General features: G+C 36.6%; 1 protein-coding gene across 1 annotated transcript in view; it reads left to right on the top strand.

Moving 5' to 3' along the window:
- The window catches only part of CNTNAP2 (contactin associated protein 2), a 2,768,972-nt gene that overhangs the window by 1,734,709 nt on the left and 1,011,172 nt on the right, over window positions 1–23,091 (top strand). The window contains exon 12 of the mRNA XM_007504517.3: window positions 14,836–14,955. Within this exon, the coding sequence (XP_007504579.1) occupies window positions 14,836–14,955 (120 nt within the window). The remainder of the gene's footprint in view (window positions 1–14,835; window positions 14,956–23,091) is intronic.

A 23,091-nucleotide genomic window follows, 5' to 3' on the forward strand; every position in this document is an offset into this window, starting at 1 on the left:
CCATTCCAAGGCTATGTCACACATCACAATTTTACACAAAACCTGGAAAAATATTTTGTAATTAAATTGATGTCAGTTTCTCACTTGCACAAAGACAATGTTGATCTAGATGGATTCTAAGGTCCCTTGTAGCCCTAGATCATATCTATGCTCACCAGGAAGCCTCTAGAGGGTGTTATTTAAATTTTTTTAATTACAAAAGATGTTTCATTAATTATGATGTCACTGTATAAATAATTGATCAAACATGGAGATTAGACAATTGTACATATCAAGCTTTAGTTGCTATTTAGATATTTAAACTACAAATCTGTAAGACCAAAGAATCTAGTAATTGTTTAAAGTTTTAAAACTGTATCATAGAAGAGAAAGCTTCCATAGAGACATTGATATTTCTAGTTTCAGTCCAAATGGCTTTGGAGAAGTTTCTCTACATGACATTTTATCACCTATCCTCTTGCCTTTACTTATCTGGTCCTCCATGAGGTATCTTTCATTTCCTCCTGATAGAATCCCTGGTTTTCTTCAAAGTACAACCCATGCCACTTCCTACACAAGACCCTTGCTGATACCAATGCCCTACCCCAGTTTTTAGTATTCTTCCTTTTGAAATTTACCATATTTTGTACTTGGGCTTGCACCTTTTTTTAATTCTCCCAATAGAATATGATTTCCTTGAAAGCAGGAATGGCTTTGTTTTTGCCCTCATGCACTCTGTGTAGCTCAGTGATTTGTATATAGTAGGTACTTAAATAAAAATATGATTAAATTAAATTACCTAGAAAGGGATCTCACTGCAGAATTCTCCCTTCATTTCTAATTTTTTCTGCTAATTTCTGAACTCCTAGAATCACATACAAATGTTAGGAACACACTTCTCTTAAGCAATATTGCTTAGACCAATATTGTTTTGTCAGGATTACTTAGTCTAATGACATCCCAACACCCAGATGGCCTACCTCCCCCTCATATTTAATATCCCCAAGTTTCTACAGATAGCATAGGTTTTAATTCCTTCATTCTCCAATTGTGCTTTTAGTCCCTGTTACTACTCCAGGAGTGAAGTGGGCAGGATTTTATGAATTAGTTAGGATTGATTCCCAGATGTTTTAGAGTCAAGGTATTATTGTTGAGAATAGGGGAGGTAATAAGGGAAAGCATGAACTCACTCAGCATTACCATACAGACTGGGGTAAATAAAATTTTACTGTCCTTGCAACAAATACATTTGGAGGTCCAACTTCCAGGAAATGAACTGGCACTAATGATTGCTAGAAGAGAAACAAAGTAGAACTTATTTGAAGTAAAAATTTGCCCTCATTAGAAAACACAGGGGAAAAGTAATCATCATTTATTAGAAGGGAAAAGAGAGGAGAGTAGCTAATTACAGAGGAGAAAAGAGAAGGAAAGTGTCTGTACATTCAATGTAAAAAAAAATGAAATGGTCCTTAAGAGAAACTTTTTTCTTGAGGTGTTTCCTGAAATGTGTGGTATTCTAGAGAGTAAGTCAGTGATGAAGTAACAAAAATCTTGACTTGGAGGTTCTTAATTAATGTCCTTTCATAATTTGTGACTATTCAGTCACCTGCAACAGAAACAGTACTGCTTATGAATTTGGAAGATGTCAACTTTAGCAAATGCATCTACCCTGCTATCAGTATTTCCCTCAGCAAGGAAGGACTCTGGATTATACACCCTGGATATTTGGATAGCATGAGGTTATCCTGAGATTCAGTGACTTGTAAACAATGAATTATATATACTCTGTCTCAGTTTTCTCAACTGTAAAATGAAATATATATGACATTCCCTGGGTCAGTAAGTGAGGGGGCCAGACTTAATACCCAGGTTTCCTGCTTCCAACTCTAGTGTTCTGGTCATCATACTACCTGAGAGTTTGAGAAAGAAATCATAATTATGATATTCTTGGCCCTATGCTATTTACTATTTTTTTCAGTAAGTTGATAATATAGTCAGCAAATTTGCAGATGACTCAAGACTGATAGAAATAGTTAACACTGTGAATTCTAGATCCAGGATCCAAAAAGAGCAGTAGGCTGATTCTACGGGGATGAAATTCTTTTCAGAATAAAGGTAAAAGGCAGCTCCATCCCTGGGGAGGGACAACAGTGAAGCCCCACCCCTTGGGGTTGTCCAGTAGTGCTTCTGCTCCTGGAGCTGTGCAGCAGTGAGTCTTTGCCCTTAATATAAGCCAGCAGTGAGATTTCCCACCAGTGCAAGCCAGCAGGGAAACCCTCTACTAGAGTAAGCCAGTGGCTAGATCCAGTCTTGGTACAAGTCAGAATCAATGTAAAAGCTTTCACTTAGGAACTGTAAAGATTAAAATTAGAGAATATGGGGAGACTGAGGCAGGTAGAAATTAGTTTCTCTCTGCAAGGAGTATTATATTTTTTAGAGGTTTATTAAGGGTTAAGGATTAAAGAATATACAAGTAAGAAACATGTGCCTAGGCCAGAGGCCTAGACAAAATAACCTCACATTATAGAAGAGACGCCTCTGCTCCAAAAAGGAAGTCCAAAAGAAGAGAGCCCCAAAAACCTTTGCCACCAGTTTAAATCCTTCCTCCATCTTGGCCCACCTCAGAATTCCCGTGAGATTACAAAGCATTTTGGGGAAGTAGAGCAAAGGCTTGTGGGGATTGTAGTCCTGTATTCTAGTCTATTTTTTACATAACAAAAAATAAATTTCACAAGTGTATGATAATGGAGACATAGAGGCATAGCAGTTCTGGAGGGCCAGCTTGGGGGAATGATCAGGATTTTTGGTGGCTTGTTAAGTTCAATATGAGCAAGTACTGAGGCACAAAAAGTTGATGTGTTTCTGGCCAGCAATAAGAAGGCCATATTCTTCAAGGAATAGATAGGGCCTCTTTAGATCTCATCTATTGTATTGTGTTTAGTTCTAGGCATCATCATTTAAAAAGGATATAGATGAGCTTGATACTGACTAAAGGAAGGAAACCAGGATGGTAAAAGCCCTTGAATCCATGACATATGAAGGGCCTATTTGCTAGCCTGGAGAAAAGAAAACTGGAGGGTAGGCTGGCATGATAGCCCTTTTAAGTATCTGAAAGGCTATTATGTGATTCATGAGACTTGTTCTTTTCTGGCCTAGAGGGCAGAATTAGGAGCAATGGGTGTAGGCTGCACAGGGAGAAAATTTATACTTGTCAGGAAAAGCTTAATAATAATTAGAGTTGTCCAAGAGTAGAGTGGCCTGCCTCAAGAGGTGATAGGTCTTCAGAGGCTGGCTGACAATTTGTCATGTATGTTTTAGTAGAGAATTCTACGTATGGGCCAGATTACATGTCTACTAAGGTCACTTCAAACTTTCAACTTCTGCGATTCTGTGAATGTAGCTGGTGTTCTGATTTCAGGAATTTTTTTCTTCTGAAAAGCTTGTCACATACAAAGAATTGGAAACTTTTGCCTTCTTAAGAACACTCTAGACTCTCCTTTTCTTTCCCTTCTGAAGAACTGGTTCTCTCCAGCTAGATCTGGGAGGGCTACAACCCATTCTGGGGCTATAATTAATAATATTTCACAAAGGAATAATTGTTGTTAGGAGAGCATGGCATAAGATAATTCCACACACTAGCCTGAAGAATACCTGATTAAACAAACTACAGCATTTTCTTTGTACCAATAATGATACAACTATTCCTGGGGGAGATCCTGCAATTTACTCAAGGCATGCATTCAAGCTTTGCCCCCACCAAAAAAAAAAATCCCCAAAGAGAGAATTAGTGAGGTTAACATTTAAGTGCTAATGAGGATACAGCTCTTAAAGAATTGGCATTGTGTTAATGAACAAAATAATTGCAATGTTGTAGTTGAGAAGTGCTTAGAGAAGAGGAATACGGGTCTTCAAGTTACCTCTCTTACCTCTAAAGTCTCATCTTCTGACTTTGCTCATCTAGAATTATGATGGTCAGCTTATCCATGGGCAATTAAGTCTTGGGAAAAACTAACTCAAGAACCTGACCTAATATTGATTTGAATCAGAAAGCTAATTTCATAGTTTCATATTGACCCCCTCTTTTTGTAATAGCAAAACTTTTTTGAGAAGCCAAATTAATACCAGAAGTTACTGGGTCATGATTATGGATCCATTCAAAAAGAGAATAAGTTCACTCCAGGAAAATTGGGCACAACCAATAACTTCTGTTTTTCCTTTTGATATAAATCAAAAGAGTCTTTGATTATTTCTGGGAAAAGACTTCAAAATGTATTACTCCCCTTAGTATCACATAGTTTAGTTACAATTAAGGAAAGTGCATTTATGATAGAAATTAACCTTTCATTATTATGGCCCATATATCAAACCCTCTTTCCTGAAAAAAAAATGTGTCTACTTTGGGGAGCTTTATACCTTCTCTGGCTCATCTATGCTAAAAAAGATGATATATGGAAATATTACTATCCACATTTTCTCCAAAAAAAATCAACAACCTTTAAAAAGACTTAGACTCACATAGTTTCAGGAATAAAACTGGTCTTTTCTGAACAGTGAAGAATACAGGAAAAAATTCACACTTCAGTCTTTAGAAAGTCAAAAGAGCCCCTTCCCCCACTGGAGACATATCTATTTACAAACACTCATCCTACCTTGGTTGTAAGTTTTGTAGAAAGTCTTCCAGGTGAACTCTTGTGACTCCAGATTTCTGTCTCTGTCATTTGTTTCCAAGCCAGCATCATGGTCCCCAGTGACATTGTGTCATTTCCCTGGCACTTCTTGCCATCAAGGTCTTCTTTCCCTGACACTCTCTAATACTTACTCCTACTCTTCAGGAGACTGCAACTTGTGTGCACCAAGGCACTTTATGTAGAACACTATTCTAAGCATTGGGGGAGATAAAAAGATTAGATAAGACAAGATCTTTCCTTGGGAAAATTTCTTTATGGAACCTACACTGTAAGTCATTGTAAGCCAATGTGAAACAATTAGTTATAGTATAAAATAATAGAAAGGAACATTTGAGTGAATGTATGTGATCATCTCTCATAAATGAAAAGCTAGGCTATGTCACAGTAATTTAGGAATAAAAATAAAATATGTTGTGCTTTTATTGTGCCTTTTAGAATTCACTTTGTTGTCTATTAACACATTAGGAGTAGAAATCCTCATTTCTTAAGTGAATAGTTTCTCTTCCTCTATTTTAATAAATTCATAGATTTCCAAAGTTCAGTAGAAATTACCTATTTGTGCTTTCATTTCTGGTTTCAGGACAATATTACCATGTCATAATCTGGATATTTTGTGAATTTCCATGTCAGTATAAATAATGTTCTTAGTGATATGACAGAATTTCCTTTCTTATACTGGGACTTAGTAGTATCTTAAAGTGGATCATAGTAGTAATCCATCCTGGGAACATTCGAATGAGTTTCTGGGCCTTTGTCAATGAATTCTATAACACTAAAGATTCAGAATTAGGATTTTGGGGTTTATTTTTTTAGAAATTTTCCCACTCATTGTACAAAGAGAAAATTGAGAACCAGAGAAATGAAATAATTTTCTAAGGAGTACACAGCTGGTTAGTAGCAGAGCCGGGTTGAGTGACTGACAAAGGCTCTATATTGGAAAGAGATCTTGGATACTATCTATTCCAATCCCTTCCTTTTATGGATGAGGAAACCAAAATATACAACAGAGCTAGAATTTGAGGTCACATCCTTTCACTCCAAATCCAGATTCCTTTCCTCTAATTCCCCTAAATTCTAGTACCAACTTTCATATTAACTAGCTTATTAATCATGGTCAAGTTGTGAACCTTAGTTTCCTCTTTTGTTAAATAGGCTCAGTAACAATGATTCAAGAATTATTGCAATGGAATTACTTTGTAATCTGTAGAGTGCTATATAACTGCGAGATTATTCTAATTATGATTATCCCAGTCTTCCAATTCCTAGTTCCACCAACTTTCTACTAAACCACACAATTTCATGGCTTACCTCTAGAAAATGCATTGTCCAGGAAAAAAAGCCTTTCCTGGAAATGGAGCTTCAGGGATGTACCCTTTTTATTGTATCCAAACCCAGCTTTTATGCTCTTGGTGGAGAAAGATGCCTCAGGGGTGACTATTAGGACTTATCTAACATATAACTTGTTAGAAGGGCAGCTGGGGTCAGAGCCAAAGGCATCATTCCTTCTAGTCATAGATTTTTCTCATTATCTGACACTGGATAAAAGGAATCATACTGGGCTGGGATAAGCCAATAGCCACTGTCTTGGCTCTCCTGGAGATCTGTATGTACCACTTGGAGGAAGCAAAGCATCCTGTTACAAACCTTCCCAGGAGCTTGAGACTGTGGGGCTGAGAGGGGATAAGGGTACCCAATCATGGAAGATTCCTTTCCATCTACAGCTGTTTGGAAACAGCTCCAAGAGGAAAGTCAGTGTCTTAGGGGAGGAACTGATTGGGAACATCAGGAAGTCACCTGGGGGCTCATGTATATTGATTGGTATTTAGGGCTCAAGTATTCTTTGGGTCTATCACCATTATACCAGGAAGAAGTCAGCAATTTGGAAAAGCTTGTTCTGGATATTCTATCTAATGGGATTAGAGAGGGAATAGACCTTGTGAAGTGAGGCTAGAGTAAAGAGCTACTTTTATTAACATGGTGTTTGGGAGGTACTTCATGCATTAGGATTTGTTTTTAGGGCAGAATACATAAGAAGAGAGACTGCTTGGGTGGGGCTATGGCCTGATGACTAATATAGTCCCTCTACTTATGTTTGGTTTCTCTGCCCACTTCCCCATCACCTCATCAGCAGTATATAATAGCAAAGAGTGACATTTGGTATAAAGCTTTTGACTATTACATAATTTCTGAAGAGTTGACTATTGATCTCTTGGGGGAGGGCAGGGTTATGCATTTTGATGACAAGGACTCTGTGAAATGTGATAGGTACCAGGCAAAACCTCACTTGGTGAGGACATGGAGAGGTCAAAGGGAACGATGCAAAATCATAGACTCATAACTCTAGATTAGGAAAGAATCTTAATAGTCATCTAGTAAAATGTATTCATTTAATTTGTTAAAATTAAATAAAATTTATTTAAAAACTGATTCTCCCTACCTTTTCCAGGTCAGAAGTAGAATAACCACTAACAGGCCCTATCACTGAGATCAAAACAAAAACTCTGAGCTGTTGTAACCTGATGTAACTCTAACCTCCAACCCACCACCGCTGCCACCACCACCACCACCACCACCATTAGCCCATTCCCTCCCATACATATGGGATCTATCTGTCAGCATCCCAAGTAGCTAGAATCACCAATGTGTACTATCCAGTTTTATTATCAGCAGACAAAAACATTTAAATATGCAAAGAACATGGTCAAAGAGAAGCACATAAAAAGCTATGAAATTCTCTTATGTAAACTTTTCAAAAGAAATATAGATCAATATTAAATTTAAGAAGGAAATAATAACAAAAACGCTCTTTTTTGTATCTCCTGGAATACTTATTTTGGTGAATTTAAACAAATGTTTTATGAAGCTCTTTTTGATTTGGAATTATATATCCCTAATTTTACAAGTGAAGTAATTAAGGCTCAGAAGCATTTAGTGACTTGACGAAGGTCAAATAGGCAATAAATTGAAGATTTAGGACTAGACTTGAAGTTCTTTGTCAATAGTTCTTGGCATAAGATTGCCCCATACAGGTAATAAAAGGAACATCCCCCATATTGTCTATCAATGGAAACAGGAGAAGACAAAAGCTTTTCTGGATCATCATCATGTAGTTAGTTATTAGGACATTTTTAGTGGAGCAGATCTGGGCACTCATACTGATTGAAAAACTGTGAAGGGATACACCAGCCTAGGCAATGTCCTGGATGGAAAACAATAGCAATAGGACAAAATGAATGATGTGGTGTTGTTGTTGTTATTGCTGGGTGATATACCTTCTGAGTATTTAGCTTTACTTAGGATACAAGGGTCCTGATGAAATATTATAACAAGTCATCATTTGAAAACCAGTTTGGACTAGAATGATTGGTCTGAGTGGAAATTTTAAAGATGACTTTGAGTGATGAACTCTAACACACTGTAACCAAAGAACCTTGCTCTAGACAATCTGGGATATTTTATAGACATGTTTGTCCAGCTTGATGATAGATAGAAGCTCCAGAAGAGGCAGGAGTCATACCGTAGATACTAAGTAAATATTTAAGGAACATATCCTCCTTATGCTTTATATTTCTTATGGCACCAAGTTTATTGATAAGGAAGAAAAAGAAAATATGAAGAATACATGTGATTTTCTTGTCTTTCATAACTGAATTTTTGACATGATTTGAAACTCCTTGCCATCTCTCCAAGTATTAGTTTTGAACTACTTGGACTTTTTTTCCCCAGGAAGATAGAAGAATTTAAGGTATTTTATCTGGGACTAGAAGTTCCAAAAGAGAAAAATTACTTTGCCAATAATCAATGATCTTGATGGGTCTATTTACTTTACCCTCAGTCCAATTACTTTACCAATATTCAAGAGTTGATTAGTCAACTCTATTTTTCAGGTTTTAGATTGTTTAGGTTCTTCCACTACCAACTCTAAAACTACCTGAAGTCTCAGACCTCCATATCCAGTTTTATGAATGCTTTTCAGATCTGATGTTCATTAATTACTTAAGGAAGCCAGATTGGTATTGTCTGTATTTCTAACTTTTAATAAACACACATCATGTAATAGTTTTAACCTTAACCTTTTCCACCTAAATTTTTGTACGCTTCCAGTAAGATATAAGTTTCCATTGTGCCAAATTTGATTTGTCTTTTTTTTTTCAGTGAATGCTTATCAATATTACATTCATTCAACATTAAAAAAAAATTCTTACTGAATACCTGCCTATTCTTGTAAGACATTCTTATATGAATAAGGTTCCTTTCTATATAGAGCTTACATTCTAGTGAGGTGAGATGAAGCATACACAAATAATATAAAATAATATGTAAATGTATAAGGAAACATAAAATATTTTGAGATTTCACTGAGGAAACAAATCACTTTTGTCATGGAGTAGATTCTGACAAGACTTTAAGGAAATAACATTTTAAGAGGGCCTTTCAGCATGTACAAATGAAAGGGGAAAACTCAGGGCATAAATTGTCTAATTTGATGAGCAAAATACTAAATTAAGGAGGTAGGAAAGGGAAAAGGTTGAAAAAACAAGTTGGATTATATTTTCGCCTAAGTTTTGATGTCCTGCATGCTTTGTAATTCAATATTAGATTAAAAAAAAACTGAATCAACTTTTCTGAATGTTATCCTTTTTGGAAACTAAAGTACATTAAAATGGCATGATAAGCAAGGTGTTGGTTGTACTATCAAGAGCTTTTTCCCATGAATAAAGAAGGTAGAAGAGAGATTTGGTAGGCTCCAAAGAGATTATTTTTTTGTCCTAAAATATCTTCTCAACCACATGACAAGTTGTTCAATAATCAAATAATTAATTAATTGACAAATAATTCTTTAGTGTTCACTGTGTAAAAGATAGTTATGTATAAAAATTAAATTTTCTCTTCCCTTAAGTAATTTCCATTATATTGAATGGAAATTCTATATAAAGAGACATAAGCTAATTCAAGATAATTTCAAGAGAGAAAAAGTACAAACTACTGGGGATCAGTATAATTGCCCAGAATTGATGGCATCTAAACTGAACTTTGAAAGGAGATAAGTATTCTAGTGGGCAGAGATGAAGGAAAAGGAAATTATTAATACCTAGAAAAACATAGCTTCATGGAACAGTGAAATGGCATGCTGAGTTATCCAAGGGGGAAGTGGGAGGGTATGGAGGCAGGTCAGGAAATATTAGTAGTTTGCCTGGAACCCAGAAGACAAATTTATTTGTAGACCTTCATAATTGGCTCCTTCATGCTTTTTCAGTCTTCCTAAACTTTATACCCCTCCAAATATTATTTGATTCAGTAATACTGGCATCTTTGCTATTTCTTACATAAGACAGTCTATCTCCAGGCTCTGGACATTTTTGACTGGCTATCTGGGTGCCTGAAATGCTCTCCCTCTTCATCTCTACCTCCTGGTTTCCCTGGCTTCTATCAAGTCCCAACCAAAATCCCACCTTCTACAAGAAGCCTTTTCTGATGCTCCTAAATGCTATAACATCTCTTTTGACTATCTCCAATTTATCAGGCAATTTTAATTATCCTATCACCTCTAATATGTCCAGCAATTTGTGGTACATGGTTTTCATCTTGTCTCCTACATTAGACTGTCAACTCCTTGAGGGCAGGAATCTTTTTGTTGTTGTTGTTTTCTTTAATATTTGGCCTTCTTCATATGCCCAGCACTTAGCACAATGCTTGGAAGAATATAGGAACTTAATAAATGTTTATTAACTGACTAGGTTAGTGTGAATGTATTTTATCCCTCAGGCAAAAGAGAGGTCCTGTAGGGTTTTGAGTGGATGGATGTGCTAGGAAGATCATTTTATTATCTCTTTGAGTGGGAACTATTTGAGTTACTGATAAGAAAAATAGCTAACAGACAACAAAAATTGCATTGACAATAAAACCTTGAGATTGACGTTTAATCAAATGCTATAAAAAATGGAAACCAAAAGAGCCTAGAAAAGGATCTTGATAACGAAACTCAACTTAAATGCTACACAGAGAGAGATGGCTGCAGATACAACAGTGGTTTAAAATAGAAATTTTTTAATAAGATCTTATGAAGAAGCCTAATGGATGATCATGAGCAGTGTTACTACATCACCAAGGTAAGAAGTGGAATGCAAAACAAATTTCAAAAAGCTTAAGGGAACAGCTAGGTGGTTCAGTGGATTGGGAGCCAGACTTAGAGATGGGATGTCCATTGTTAAAAATCTGGCCTCAGATATTTCCTGACTGTATGAACCTGGGCAAGTCACTTAATCTCTATTGCCTAGCTCTTATATATTGTCTGCCTTGGAACCAATGCATAGTATTGATTCTAAGACAGAAGGGAAGGGGCTAAAAAAAGACTTTAATAAAATATCTAACTCAACAACCTTATCTAGATGTAATTTAAGGATATAAATTGAAAGAGGACAACAAACATGAAAAATGAAATAGATGTGCAGAGATTTGCCATGTCCTTTTATTACCACCCAGAATCACCACACCTGGACTCTCACTTGACCATTTTAAATTTAATTATAGAATAGGCAGAAATGACACTAATGAGATCAAAGATGGAAATGTACCCACCCATAAAATGGAAGTGATTCCATATATAGAGAACCAAGTATATAGACAAGATCTGTGCTATCTGGGTGACACAATTCTGTGACTGTTGAGGAACTTATTTACAAGGTAAATGTGCCAGAGCTGTGGAAAAAAATCTCAAACTTTAATGCCAAAAAAATAATAATAATAAAGAGAGAGAGACACCATCAAGAACTTTCAGCCTACTTATTCCTCATCTATGTGTACATTGAAGACATCCAGAGTGATAGTGTTAGCAGAGATTAGGCAGGATTTTGCAAGTAATTATTCCTTAATGAATTTGACTATTACAACTGACTGGAATATGCAGGGAATATAAATCCCATTTTGCTTATTGTTCATTAATTAAAAGCATTTGATAGAACAAAATAGCACATCAAAGCAGGAATTCTTAATATGGAATCTATGAATTTGGATTTGAAAAATATTTTGATTGCTGTTTAATTGTCCTTTATGTATTTAATTTTATACATTAAAGAAAAATAGTCTGAGAATAAGTCCATGGCTTTCTCCACATTACAAAAGTCCCCATGATGCAAAAAAAAACTTAATCCTTGCCTAAGAGATTCTCTTCAATCAATATATGTCCTATTTGCATATCATAAGCATTCCAAATTGCTTAAAAGATATAACACAAATATCAGGCAAGACATAAAATAAGTTGATGAATGCTTATGACATTTTCACTCCTGGGATGGAAGATATCCATCATAAAGTCCAAGTTGGAGAGAGGCCCCTTGTTGTGGTGGTGCTCTGCATGCTCTTGCTAAAACTTAATAGTATACTTTGTTGAGTCCTCTAGTCTGCTCAATAAAGATCTGTAATCACTCAAGAATTTTCCTGATCACTGAGGCAAGAAAGAGGAAGTAGTTGAAGAAGATCCATCATCAAGATTATAACATACAAAGAGAACTTGGAAAATATATTCAATTTCCTTAAAATATCAGCAAATGTCAACTACTCATTGAATTGTTATCACAAAAGAAGAAAAGATGTCATGGGAACTAGGAAGAATAGAAACAATCTTCCAAGTATATATATATATATTTGTAACCCTTATCTTTCATCTTAAAATCAATACTAAATTTTGGTTCCAAGGGAGAAGAGTAGTAAGGGCTAGGCAGTGGGGGTAAAATGACTTATCCAGGGTCACACAGCTAGGAAGTTTCTAAGGTCAGATTTGAACCCAGGAACTCCTATGTCTAGGCCTGACTTTTAATCCGTTGAGTCACCTACATACCCCCAAAAGATTAATTTTTAAGGATATGAGAAACATAAAAATTTGAAGGTTAAAGAAAAAGAGTCTTTTAAAAATTAAAATAGTGGTTAAGGAGGACATAGAAAGATAGAATTCTAAGCACCAGATGCTGCCTATTAGGACTGATATGGGTGAGTACCATTAAGGGGGAAGGGAGGCAAATAACCCAGGGCAAACACAAGACTCAACAGAGGAAGAGGAAAGCTGGAAGCAAAAAGCCACAAAAAATATGGTTCACCAAATTCCATCTGTTCCTATGTCACAGGGGGCCATAATAACATTCTTTAAATGCATTTCCAAATGGTTATTAAAGTGAATGTCCTAGGATCTTTTTGCCAAAAAGACTCAGAATGTGCACATGCAAACTTTCAAAATATATTTATTTGCCATTAAAATGCCAGTCAGCATTGTTAAAAAAGTTTTCTCCATAGAATTCTAGAAGAATTTCTATCAAGAAGAAATAAAAATGGCCACCTTTTATTTCTGGAAAACAGGTGCAGTCCCCTTGAAAAGAGGAAAGTATGTCAACCTCAGCATGGGAACAAAAAGGAAAACAACTAAAAAGAACATATAATTTAATTACACCAGTGTCGGCTTTCTGTGAAAAAGAGATTTGATGCAGTTAAAGCACCTGTAACAAATAAAATTATCTAAGAGGCATTTTCTCTACCCTTTTTTTTCTGAATAAAAGGAGAATTAGGGTTGCTTTATCTCCTCCAAAATAGTTGTTTCTTTAGTCTCTTATTTCTTTCATTCTCTTAGTATCTAGCTTGATAGCCCACAACAATGAAAAACCATTTTTCATGGATTATCTGTAATTCAGTGGGGTCTCCCATCCTTATGGAATTTTGAAACCAAACCAAAGAGAAAGGAAATAATTTCTTAAAAGTGGGAGGGCAACAAAGAAGATGAGATGAAGAATGGCAATGGCCCATATCAAAAACATACATTTCATTTGTTTAGTGTTTGATCAATTGATTGATCAATTCAAACTGCAAACCCTCCACCATCTGGTTTTATGACAAAAGAGAGAAATTACAAACATTCAACACATTTTTAAGTATAATTTCTAAATTTTCTCAAAAATGTTAGCTTTGCAAGAATATTTTGTGGTCATTCAAGGAGAATTATCTCCCTTTGTGCTCTTAAATAGTGTGACAAGGAAATCACTTTAAAAGACTGATATAAATTTAAGGTCACCACGGAATTCAGCTATGTAATTCCTAAATGAAAACTCAAGTCAGCAGTCAACCTTTTATGGAGTTTTTAATTACAAACAGGAGGAAGAAAGGTATTAGAGAGAGAGAGAGAGAGAGAGAGAGAGAGAGAGAGAGAGAGAGAAAGGGGAGAGAAGGGAATAGGGTTTAAATACCCCCTCTGTTTAGGCTGGGCCAAAAGGCCCAAGCCCTTAGATAGCTGGGGCAAAGAAAAAAGATCAGTCCCTATCACTCACGTGACCAAAATGGAGAAACAGTCTCAGGGACCTCCACCTCCAGCCTCCTTCAGAGCCAAACTTCTCAGAGCACAACCTCTCAGAGCAAAACCTCCCCAACCTCCAGTCCTCAGACCCTGCTATCTTTAAGGAAACCATCTAAGTTCCCTCCCCTCAGTTCTCACATCTACCAATCACTGTCCATGTCTTTCCTGTGCCAATGGTGGCTCTAGCTTAACCCAGGACCGCCCAGAGGTCTGCCCCTTTTGCACATGTCTGTTGAAGGTCATATTCTCTAATAATTAAATCTTGATCCTTGCTGCAGCCCTTCCTAAATCCTTTTATTCTGAGTAGTGTGGAGATTGTAGTTTCAAGACCTGGTTCTGTCATTCCAAGTATCTTTATTGTATCAATTCTAAAATAAATCATGACTCAAAGAACTTCCTGTTCTATGCTTAAGCATAGGTCAAAGCCCTTTCCATTGTTTAGCAAAAGGTTTCTGTCCTAAAGTAGTCTTAGGTAGGGAGGAGAAAGATCCTCCCATGCCAAGGGGGTTCACATTCCAATAGAGTTCTTACTATCAGTAGGAAATTTTTTCCAAGTATGAAATTTCCCAATGGTGAAATTTCCAATATTCATAAGTCTAAGAAATTTTAAGGTTTACAATAGGACAGTATGCAAATATGATGCACTGGCCAAGCCTTTGAACTTAATAGGGGGTGCAAGGATTAGAGAGTAGTGAAGAAAGACTGTCTTAAGCAATGCTTTCCCAGACTCTCATGCATCATTTTTGTGTAAATATGAAAAGGAAATCTGAGCAATCTGTGTAAGGAATCATGGTCTTCATTGTACTTAGGTGCATTTTGGTTTATTTATTTCAGCTATCTATGAACTCTCCTGCGAAGCTTATAAACACCTAGGCAAAACCTCCAATTTTTACTGGATTGATCCTGATGGCAGTGGAGCTCTGGGGCCTCTGAAAGTTTACTGCAACATGACGGGTAACTATATCTATTCACGTTTTCTGGAGACGATTTAATGAGATGTCAATCTATACTTTGCCACTTTTTTTATCCTAACATTTTATAAATTAAATATTATAAGAGATGGTAATCACACAAATCAAAGTCACTGCTTTACCAAAGGACCACAAACTCATGATCAAAGATGTGACATTATTGCTGGAAGTGCAGCAACCTACAATCACTACAGTAAGAAACCTCCCATCCCAATTTAAGCGATCAATGGTATGCATTTACAAAGTCAATTCACAGAAGAAAGGACCCTAAAGTCAAGTATTCTAAGACTGTAGTCAATTCAGAGATTGAAGAACATGATTGTTGAGTCAGTGCCCAGAGTTCAGAGCTGGGGAGATGACTGAGGGCTGGGTGCTTGGCTTGCACAGATGTTTTAGTTACAAAAGATGATGGTTCCTTATTAACACCTGCTATGTTTCATTTTTATTGTTATTTATATTTTGATTTGGGTACTGCTATCCTCAGAATGAATGCCTGAGATTGACTAAAGAGACTTGCATTCAAGCCTCACTCTTAGCACACTTATTCTATGACTATGGGAATCCTTGAATCTTTGTGAGGGTCTTCTGACTCAGCTCTCTGAGACAGAGGCAATGGTTTACAGACCATAGGTCACGGGTAGCCCCCTAAATCTCTGCCACCTTGTTGTAAGCAGCTGTTCTGCTTTTCTCTTATGGTACAATGCCCAAATCTCTTTAAAGAGCAGGACTGTATCACGATTCTTTGCCCCTATCAAAAAAATTAAAATGTATTTGGGAAATAGTTAACAAAAAATACAATGGATAATATTAACATTTGAAATTTAGTCACTATACAACTGGCAGGGATTCTTATGTACAGTTTTTGTTGTTTTGGTTTTTTGAGTTGTTTCAGTCATAGCTGATTCTTCTTGACTCCTTTTGGAGTTTTCTTACATTAAGAAATGGCAAGGGACAGCTGGGTGGCTCAGTGGATTGAGAACCAGGCCTAGAGACATATAGCCTTTGGTTCAAGTCTGGCCTCAGACACTTCCCAGCTGTGTGACCCTGGGCAAGTCACTTAACCCCCATTGCCTAGCCCTCACTGTTCTGCCTTGGAACCAATACACAGTATGGATTCTAAGATGGAAGGTAAGGGTTAAAAAAAAAAGAAATGGCAAAATGGACAGTTTCAGAGGAATGAAATAGCTCAAAGTAGAATTTCCTTTGCATAACAGTCAAACTATCTCGTTTGCTCTTCAGGATTTTATAGCTCTCTGAAGTTCACATGATTTTATCTAATTCTGCGTTGTTTTGTTTCAATTGCTAACATTTTCTCACTCTTGCTCTTACTGAAAATCAAGGTTCTACATAGGTTACATGCAGAATATCCTTGCATAAACTAGCTTCCATTTTTTAGTATCCCCCTATATGTCTTTCTTGTCTGTCTCTGTGCTCTCTCTTTCCCTCTTTCTTCCCTCTCTGAACCTTTCTTCTCTTCCCCACCTCCTCCCTTTCCTTCCCCCATCTCCTATAGTTGCCTCCCCCCTCCCCCCAGCCTTTCAAATGTATTGATTTATTTCTGCTCTTCTGATGGTGCTGTCAAATTCTCAGGAGTAAACTTGAACTTTCATTTGTTTATGTCATTTATTCATATGGCACCTTCCCTTTTCCAAAGCAATAAAAGCAACAATGATATTAACACTAAGTATTCTTGTCTACTACATTCAGGATCTGTAATTTCATCACAACTGAAAAAATGATATTTGACATTTCTATTGTGCTTCATGTTAAAAAGTCTAGTTACATACAATTATCTTATTTGATATCCATACATGAAAAAGTTGTTAGTTTGACTATTCTGTGAGAATTAAAATTAATATACAATAATGCAAGTATTACATTTACAAAATTTATTAAAATAAAAACTAGAGTTAAAAGGAGCTAACTAACTGAAGCCGTGATCTCGAGAAAGAAGAAAGAGAGCGAGGGAGGCATTACCCGAAACTCACAAATGTAACAAACACAAACGTGAAGGGCAAAAGGATTCCTGGGTCAAGAAAAGAATTCTGGGAGATGGAGTCCAAATTTTTCTAATTATACAAATCTTATGTTTATTTTACAGATGTGGGAACTGAAAGTCAAGGACGTTAAGGGACTCTTTCAGTGCACTATATGAATGATATCTATTAAAAATATAAACAAAAAGTTAGGGGCAAAAAAATCTGTGATAATGGTAGAAAACCTTTGGGAGGAAGCTAGGTAACAGAGTGGATAAAGCACAAGTCCTGCAGTCAAGAGGTCCCAGTTTCAAATCTGGCCTCAGATATTTTTTAGCTGTGTGACCCTGGGAAATTCACTTAACTAGATTGCCTAGCCTTTGCCTCTCTTCTCTCTCAGAACTGATACTAGGACAGAAGGTAAGGGAGAAAGAAAAAGATTTACCTCCATCTAACTCCTAGCCTGGTATTCCTTTGACCACACCATGCCGTTTGAAGAATATTATTAAGTAATAACTGTGATTAAAACTCTTCTCAACAATATTCCAGAAACCCAACGTAAGCCCCTCTAAATTCTGTGTTGTCATTTATTTGTGTCTGCTGTCCCCTACTCACTACTCTGCAGGCACTGTGACTGTGTTCATATGCTGGAAATTTCATTTCATTTTACAAGCCAAGTAAAAAGCATTCTGTCCTCTGGATTATGAAGTGTGAAGCCCAAATATAGAACACCTACTGGGTTTCTTCTTGCACTAATTTTGTGGGTTTTATAAAAAAAAAAAGCTATTGAGTTTGTTTACATGATTTGTGTTTTATAAAACCCTGGGGCCTCGCTGATCAGATTCTATTATCGTCCATAATAGTATGAGCTGTTCTTTCCTCTTTATTCTAATACTTAGAGAAAGCTGATTACTGTAGTCCCTAAACACATTATAGAGAATATGCTCAGAACTTTGAGGGGGAGACTTTGTGGAAAAGGAATTACTCCACCAATAGAACTAGTTCGTGGTGGGAAGGTCAATAAATCAACTGCCATCCCATCCATATTGTGAGTAGTCTCCATAGAGTATTAACATTTTTTAGAGTAGTTATAAGATTATAGTATGGGGTTTAGAATTATAAGGGAACTTAAAGGTCACTTAATCTAATCATCTCCTTTTTCAAATGGTGTAAATGAGAAATCACAGGTAAAGTGAGGATACCAAGCCTCATAGCTAATTTCGGTTTCTGGGTTTTGCATTATTTCTTTCCTCATGATAGGGAAAAACAAAATAAAAGAAAACAAAACAAAACCAGATCCAGGGTTTGTATTTTTCCACACTTGAGGTCATTTAAATTTCTTCAAAATAAGGAGAAATGCCTCTAAAAGGCAATTTGATGTAGTGAATTCAAATATAATTCAAAAATAACTATGACCTTGAGTAGGTAAACATATTTCCTCATCTATAAACAGAGAGTTAGACTTTATGACTCCTCCGATCCCTCCCACCTCTAGAAATCAATGTTCCTGTGATCTATAATTCTATGCCTATGAGATATGGACCACCAGCCTTATTCTTACTCATTGATTACAAAACAGTCCTAGGCTTGTTCCTTTCTTAAATTTGAGAGATAAGAGAAGAAATGGACTTGGGTGTCAAAACAGTAGTTAATCTGTACTATAGCAATGGTACATTAGTCTGGAATCTATAAAAGCTCAATTGAACCCCTAAAAAATATTTTGTCTGACTGCGTGACTTTGGGCAAGTCATTTTTATCTCAGTTTCTTCATCATTAAAATAAGAGTTAATAATACCTTCATTGCCTGTGGCACAGAGTGATTAGGAGAGTCAAATGAGAGAACACATCGAATGTGTTTTGCAAAGTACTATGTAAATGTTGATGAAATCAGTATTAACTGTAGCATCTGGATTTTTACTCAATAAATGTGGAAAATTAATACTGAATTATAAAATCATTTCCCTCCTTTCTTCCCCGAAGTTGAGGTTGTAACCCTTTCTTCCCCAGCTGTGAAACTAGGTTGGGATCTCCCTTTTGTGATCATCTTTGTTAAGGATAAAAGGATGAAGGGCAAGGCTGAATAGCCTTTTGAACCCTTTTGAGAGATGAGAGGGAGTTATTGTGCTCTGAAGCCTTGTTGGCATGCTGAGATTCACCTCTTCCTGTGATGAAGTAATAAGGAAGAAGTCACTAAATCCACCTCTTCAGTAGCTATTTATTTCCTAATCAGAGCTGTTATGGGATGTCTAGTGAAGGGATTGAGTGGTGCAGTCATAAGTAGTGTATATTGCCTGGCACAGGAGGTTCCCTGGCTCTTTTGCCCCCTTTTTTGCCCTGCTCTTTGACCCCACTAGCTCTTGCTGGTGCCTATTTGGATTCGAGAGGGAGTCTACTGTCCTGAGCAGTCAGTAAATTAATTTAAAATTTAAAAATACAGCCTTGAGAATTTCAAAGAATGGTTCTCTTACCAGTTTTCTAGGTGAAAAGGGGGTCTCTTGCTTATAAACAGAGTTGTGTCCTCTTTCTGATTGGCCGGACAGCTCAGCCTGAGGATCTTACTGCCAAACTCCATTGGTGTACATGTGCCCTCATGTAAGTGTATCTCAGACCTCATGAAGATCTTGGATTCATTGTTGCTATTGAGTTATTTTTCAGTTGTGCCCATCATGACCCCATTAGGGGTTTTCTTGGCAAAGATATTGGATTGGTTAACCATTTCTGTCTCCAGATGAGGAACTGAGGTAAACAGGATTAAATGACTTGCCCAAGGTCACACAACCAGATTTGAACTCAGATAGAGTCATCTTCTTGACTTTAGCCCTACACTCTATACAATGCTCTTCTTAGCTTCCATATACTTAATTCTGGTGTATGCTAAGTTTCCTAGTACTCATCATTTGGTCAATAGCTCTTTCTGCTAAATATTTTTTTATTTTCTAATTATTTATTACCTTATCATTTTGTCATTTTGTTTTCATCAAATATTCTTTGAAAATGAATTGAAAGCTAAGTAATTAGTGGATCTGTACTAACTTTTTATCCTGTTTCAAGAATGAATATTTTCTCTAACGGAATGTTTCCTTTTTCTCTATCTATAATCCAACTTCTAAGAAGCTATGGGAGAAATACTTTTTTTTTTGTCTTAAAAATGTTTTATCTAATTAATTATTTAGAATATTTGTCCATGGTTACATGATTCATGTTCTTTCTCTCCCCTTCTCCCACCTCCCTCCGGTAACCAATGTGCAGCTGGTAGGAACACTTTCTTCTTTATTTACCTCGGTTTCTTTCTTTGTGTTGTCTGACTTTGTGGATCAAGAAAATGTCTTTTGGGGGGCATGTAGGTGGCTCAATGGATTGAGAGGCAGGCCCTGAGATAGGAGGTGCTGGGTTCACATCTACACTTAGATACTTCCTAGTTGTGTGACCCTGGGCAAGTCACTTAACACCCCCACCCCATTGCCCAGCCCTTACCATTCTTCTGCCTTAGAACCAATATACAGTACTGATGCTAAGACAGAAGGTTAAGGGTTAAAAAAAATGTTATTTTAGTGACATAGAGAAATCTTTATCCCATTGTTTATAGCTATGCCATAGAAAATGTGACATGAGTATTTCATATAAAAATGAACTATGTCCCTTAGTTAATAGCTTATGTATTTTCAGTGCTGCTGTATCCTGTTAGTTTTCTATACTGAAAGAAAATCAGTTTTCAACTGAGTCATGAGTCTCCTCTTTCAAGTTTAAGGCTTGGAAGAAGGCACAGACTCTGCCTTGTTCTGAAACAAAGTCATTTTGCTATAGACATAGATGAAGGTTTTATTATCATAAAAGGTTCACTGACTGATTGATAGGATCATTTAATCATAGATTTGTGGCAAGAATGGGCATTGGAGGTCATCTAGTCCAACCCTTCTTTTTTAATGGATGAAGAAATTGAAATGTGGAGCAGGAGGCAAGTGATTTGCTCTGGAACATATATATATATATATATATATATATATATATATAGTAAGCAGAAGTACAATTTAGGTTGTGATTTCTTTGAGGATAGGGTCTGTTGTTTTGTGGTGGTTTTTTTGGGGGGAATGGGGAGGGGATGTGGAGTTTGGTCTTTCTATCCCCAGGGCTAAACAGTGTCTGTCTCATGGTATGTCCTTTATAATGCTTGTTAACTGACAGATTTTGTACTTTGACATGTTGCTTAATCTACAATTACTGCCTTTTTTTTTTTTACGAATCTCGTCCTAGGGACTATCTCCCTCTTCCTATCCTTATACTCTTTTCTTGCTCAATGGTTCCCTCCTCTACAGGATAACTCCCCTTTGAAACCATTTGCCCTCTCAGCCTCATTCCTTTGCTAGCCTCTCATTAGTTGTCTTTGTTCTCCTCTTTTCCAGGCATTCAGCTCCTCCTGCTAGAGTGCTCAGTCATTTTTGTTCATCACCAACAATATAAATCTTTGAATTCAATCCACTTCTCGTAGCCTCAATTGAAAATCTGAAAAGTCACTGATCAAACCAAGACTCTTAGCTATTCCCTCCCCTTGCCATGGATTATCCACTTATTCTATTGATCATCTCTGACCACTTGTGCTTCTTGTAAACTTCTTCTGTACTCTCTTTCCTCCAGAAATTGTGGTAGAGGCAGAGAGAGAGAGAGAGACAGAGAGAGAGAGAGAGAGAGAGAGAGAGAGAGAGAGAGAGAGAGAGAGAGAGAGAGAGAGAGAGAGAGGACTTGTAAGCCAAGATGCAAGAAAACAAGCTAATACTGCCACAAGATTCAGTGGCATCACCAGTCAAATAAGTTGAAAGGAAGTTAGAGCCAAACACATAGAACTAACTACAAGGTAGTCCCAAGGATTCAAGTCTGAAACTAAGGATCACAATGTTGAGATGGGACCAAGATGCTAGCTGGATTGTAATATTTGTTGCACATGAGACTTAATATTATCCTTCCTCAACATTCCTTACCCTTAATCCCACAATACACCTGCACAGAGTTGAAAGATAAACCTTCCTAGAACATGGCTTTTGTAATATCAATCATCAAATAAAAGAAAACTCAGAGGAAGGAGTTAACGCTCAGAGAAATTCTTATTTTTCTTATTGGTTAAAATTCTGGGTGCTAAACCCTTGCCCCTAATTTATCCCTTTTATTCTTGAACTACCCTCCTCTAGTGGTTTCAGGACACATTAGATTACACTCAGGTGTTGCTGATCTTTTTCTCATGTAGTAGTCCTGCTGAAATTTTTGCTCTGCAGAGGATTGCAGGGGAAGTGACTTGAAATGATTCTCTAATGGTAGAATTTCAGATATGATGTCCCCCACTTTGGGTAGTTGGTCTTCCTTTCCATATTAGATATTACACATGAAAGTTCCCCTATCCTGTCTAGATGTAAAATGAGCACTATAACAGTGCCACTTAGTATCTAGTGAGTGTCCTAAGATATATATTTTTTTCAATTTTTCTTTCTATAAGGATTGTGGTTCTGTTTCATACAAACACTGTCTAGCATTTGCTTCAGTTTAATTCAATAAATAAATTAACAAATGAAAAAGGCATCTTTTGGTTGCTTCCTTTGGACAAAGTACTACGTGAGTATAGGGAGAAAGGATAGAGGCAAGTTACCAAGATAAATAAGTCCCCACTTTCAAGGTAGAATCAATTTTGCATTAGGGGAGACTTTAGAGGTCATCTAGTCATTGAGAAATCACTCAGTCTTGGAGGAGGGATAAGGCACATATTTTAATAATTGCAACAGTAAATTGTGATTCCTCAATTTTAGGAGCTGTCTTATTTAGCACAATACTTTGCACTTAGTAGATAGTTAATAACTGCTTATCAATGATCAAAAGGAGTATTAAAAATACTAAAGTCACTGGAAGAGAAATGATAATATGAGAAAGTGGCATTTGATTTGGTTACTAAAAGATGAATGAAATTTCAGTAAACATTTTTGAAGGCCATATCTGTGTAAGGCTGTAAGCCAGGTCTGTTGTGGTTACAAAAAATAATAATATTCATTCTCTATCATCCTCTACCAGAGGAGGCTGTTCCTACCTTTTTCCTAATGGCTCACACTTATTTCATTGGGAGAATCAAAATAACATAGAAGGAACTAACAGAGTTTGAATGCAGA

This window comes from Monodelphis domestica, chromosome 5 (genome assembly GCF_027887165.1).
Source record: "Monodelphis domestica isolate mMonDom1 chromosome 5, mMonDom1.pri, whole genome shotgun sequence".
Lineage (NCBI taxonomy): Eukaryota > Metazoa > Chordata > Mammalia > Didelphimorphia > Didelphidae > Monodelphis > Monodelphis domestica.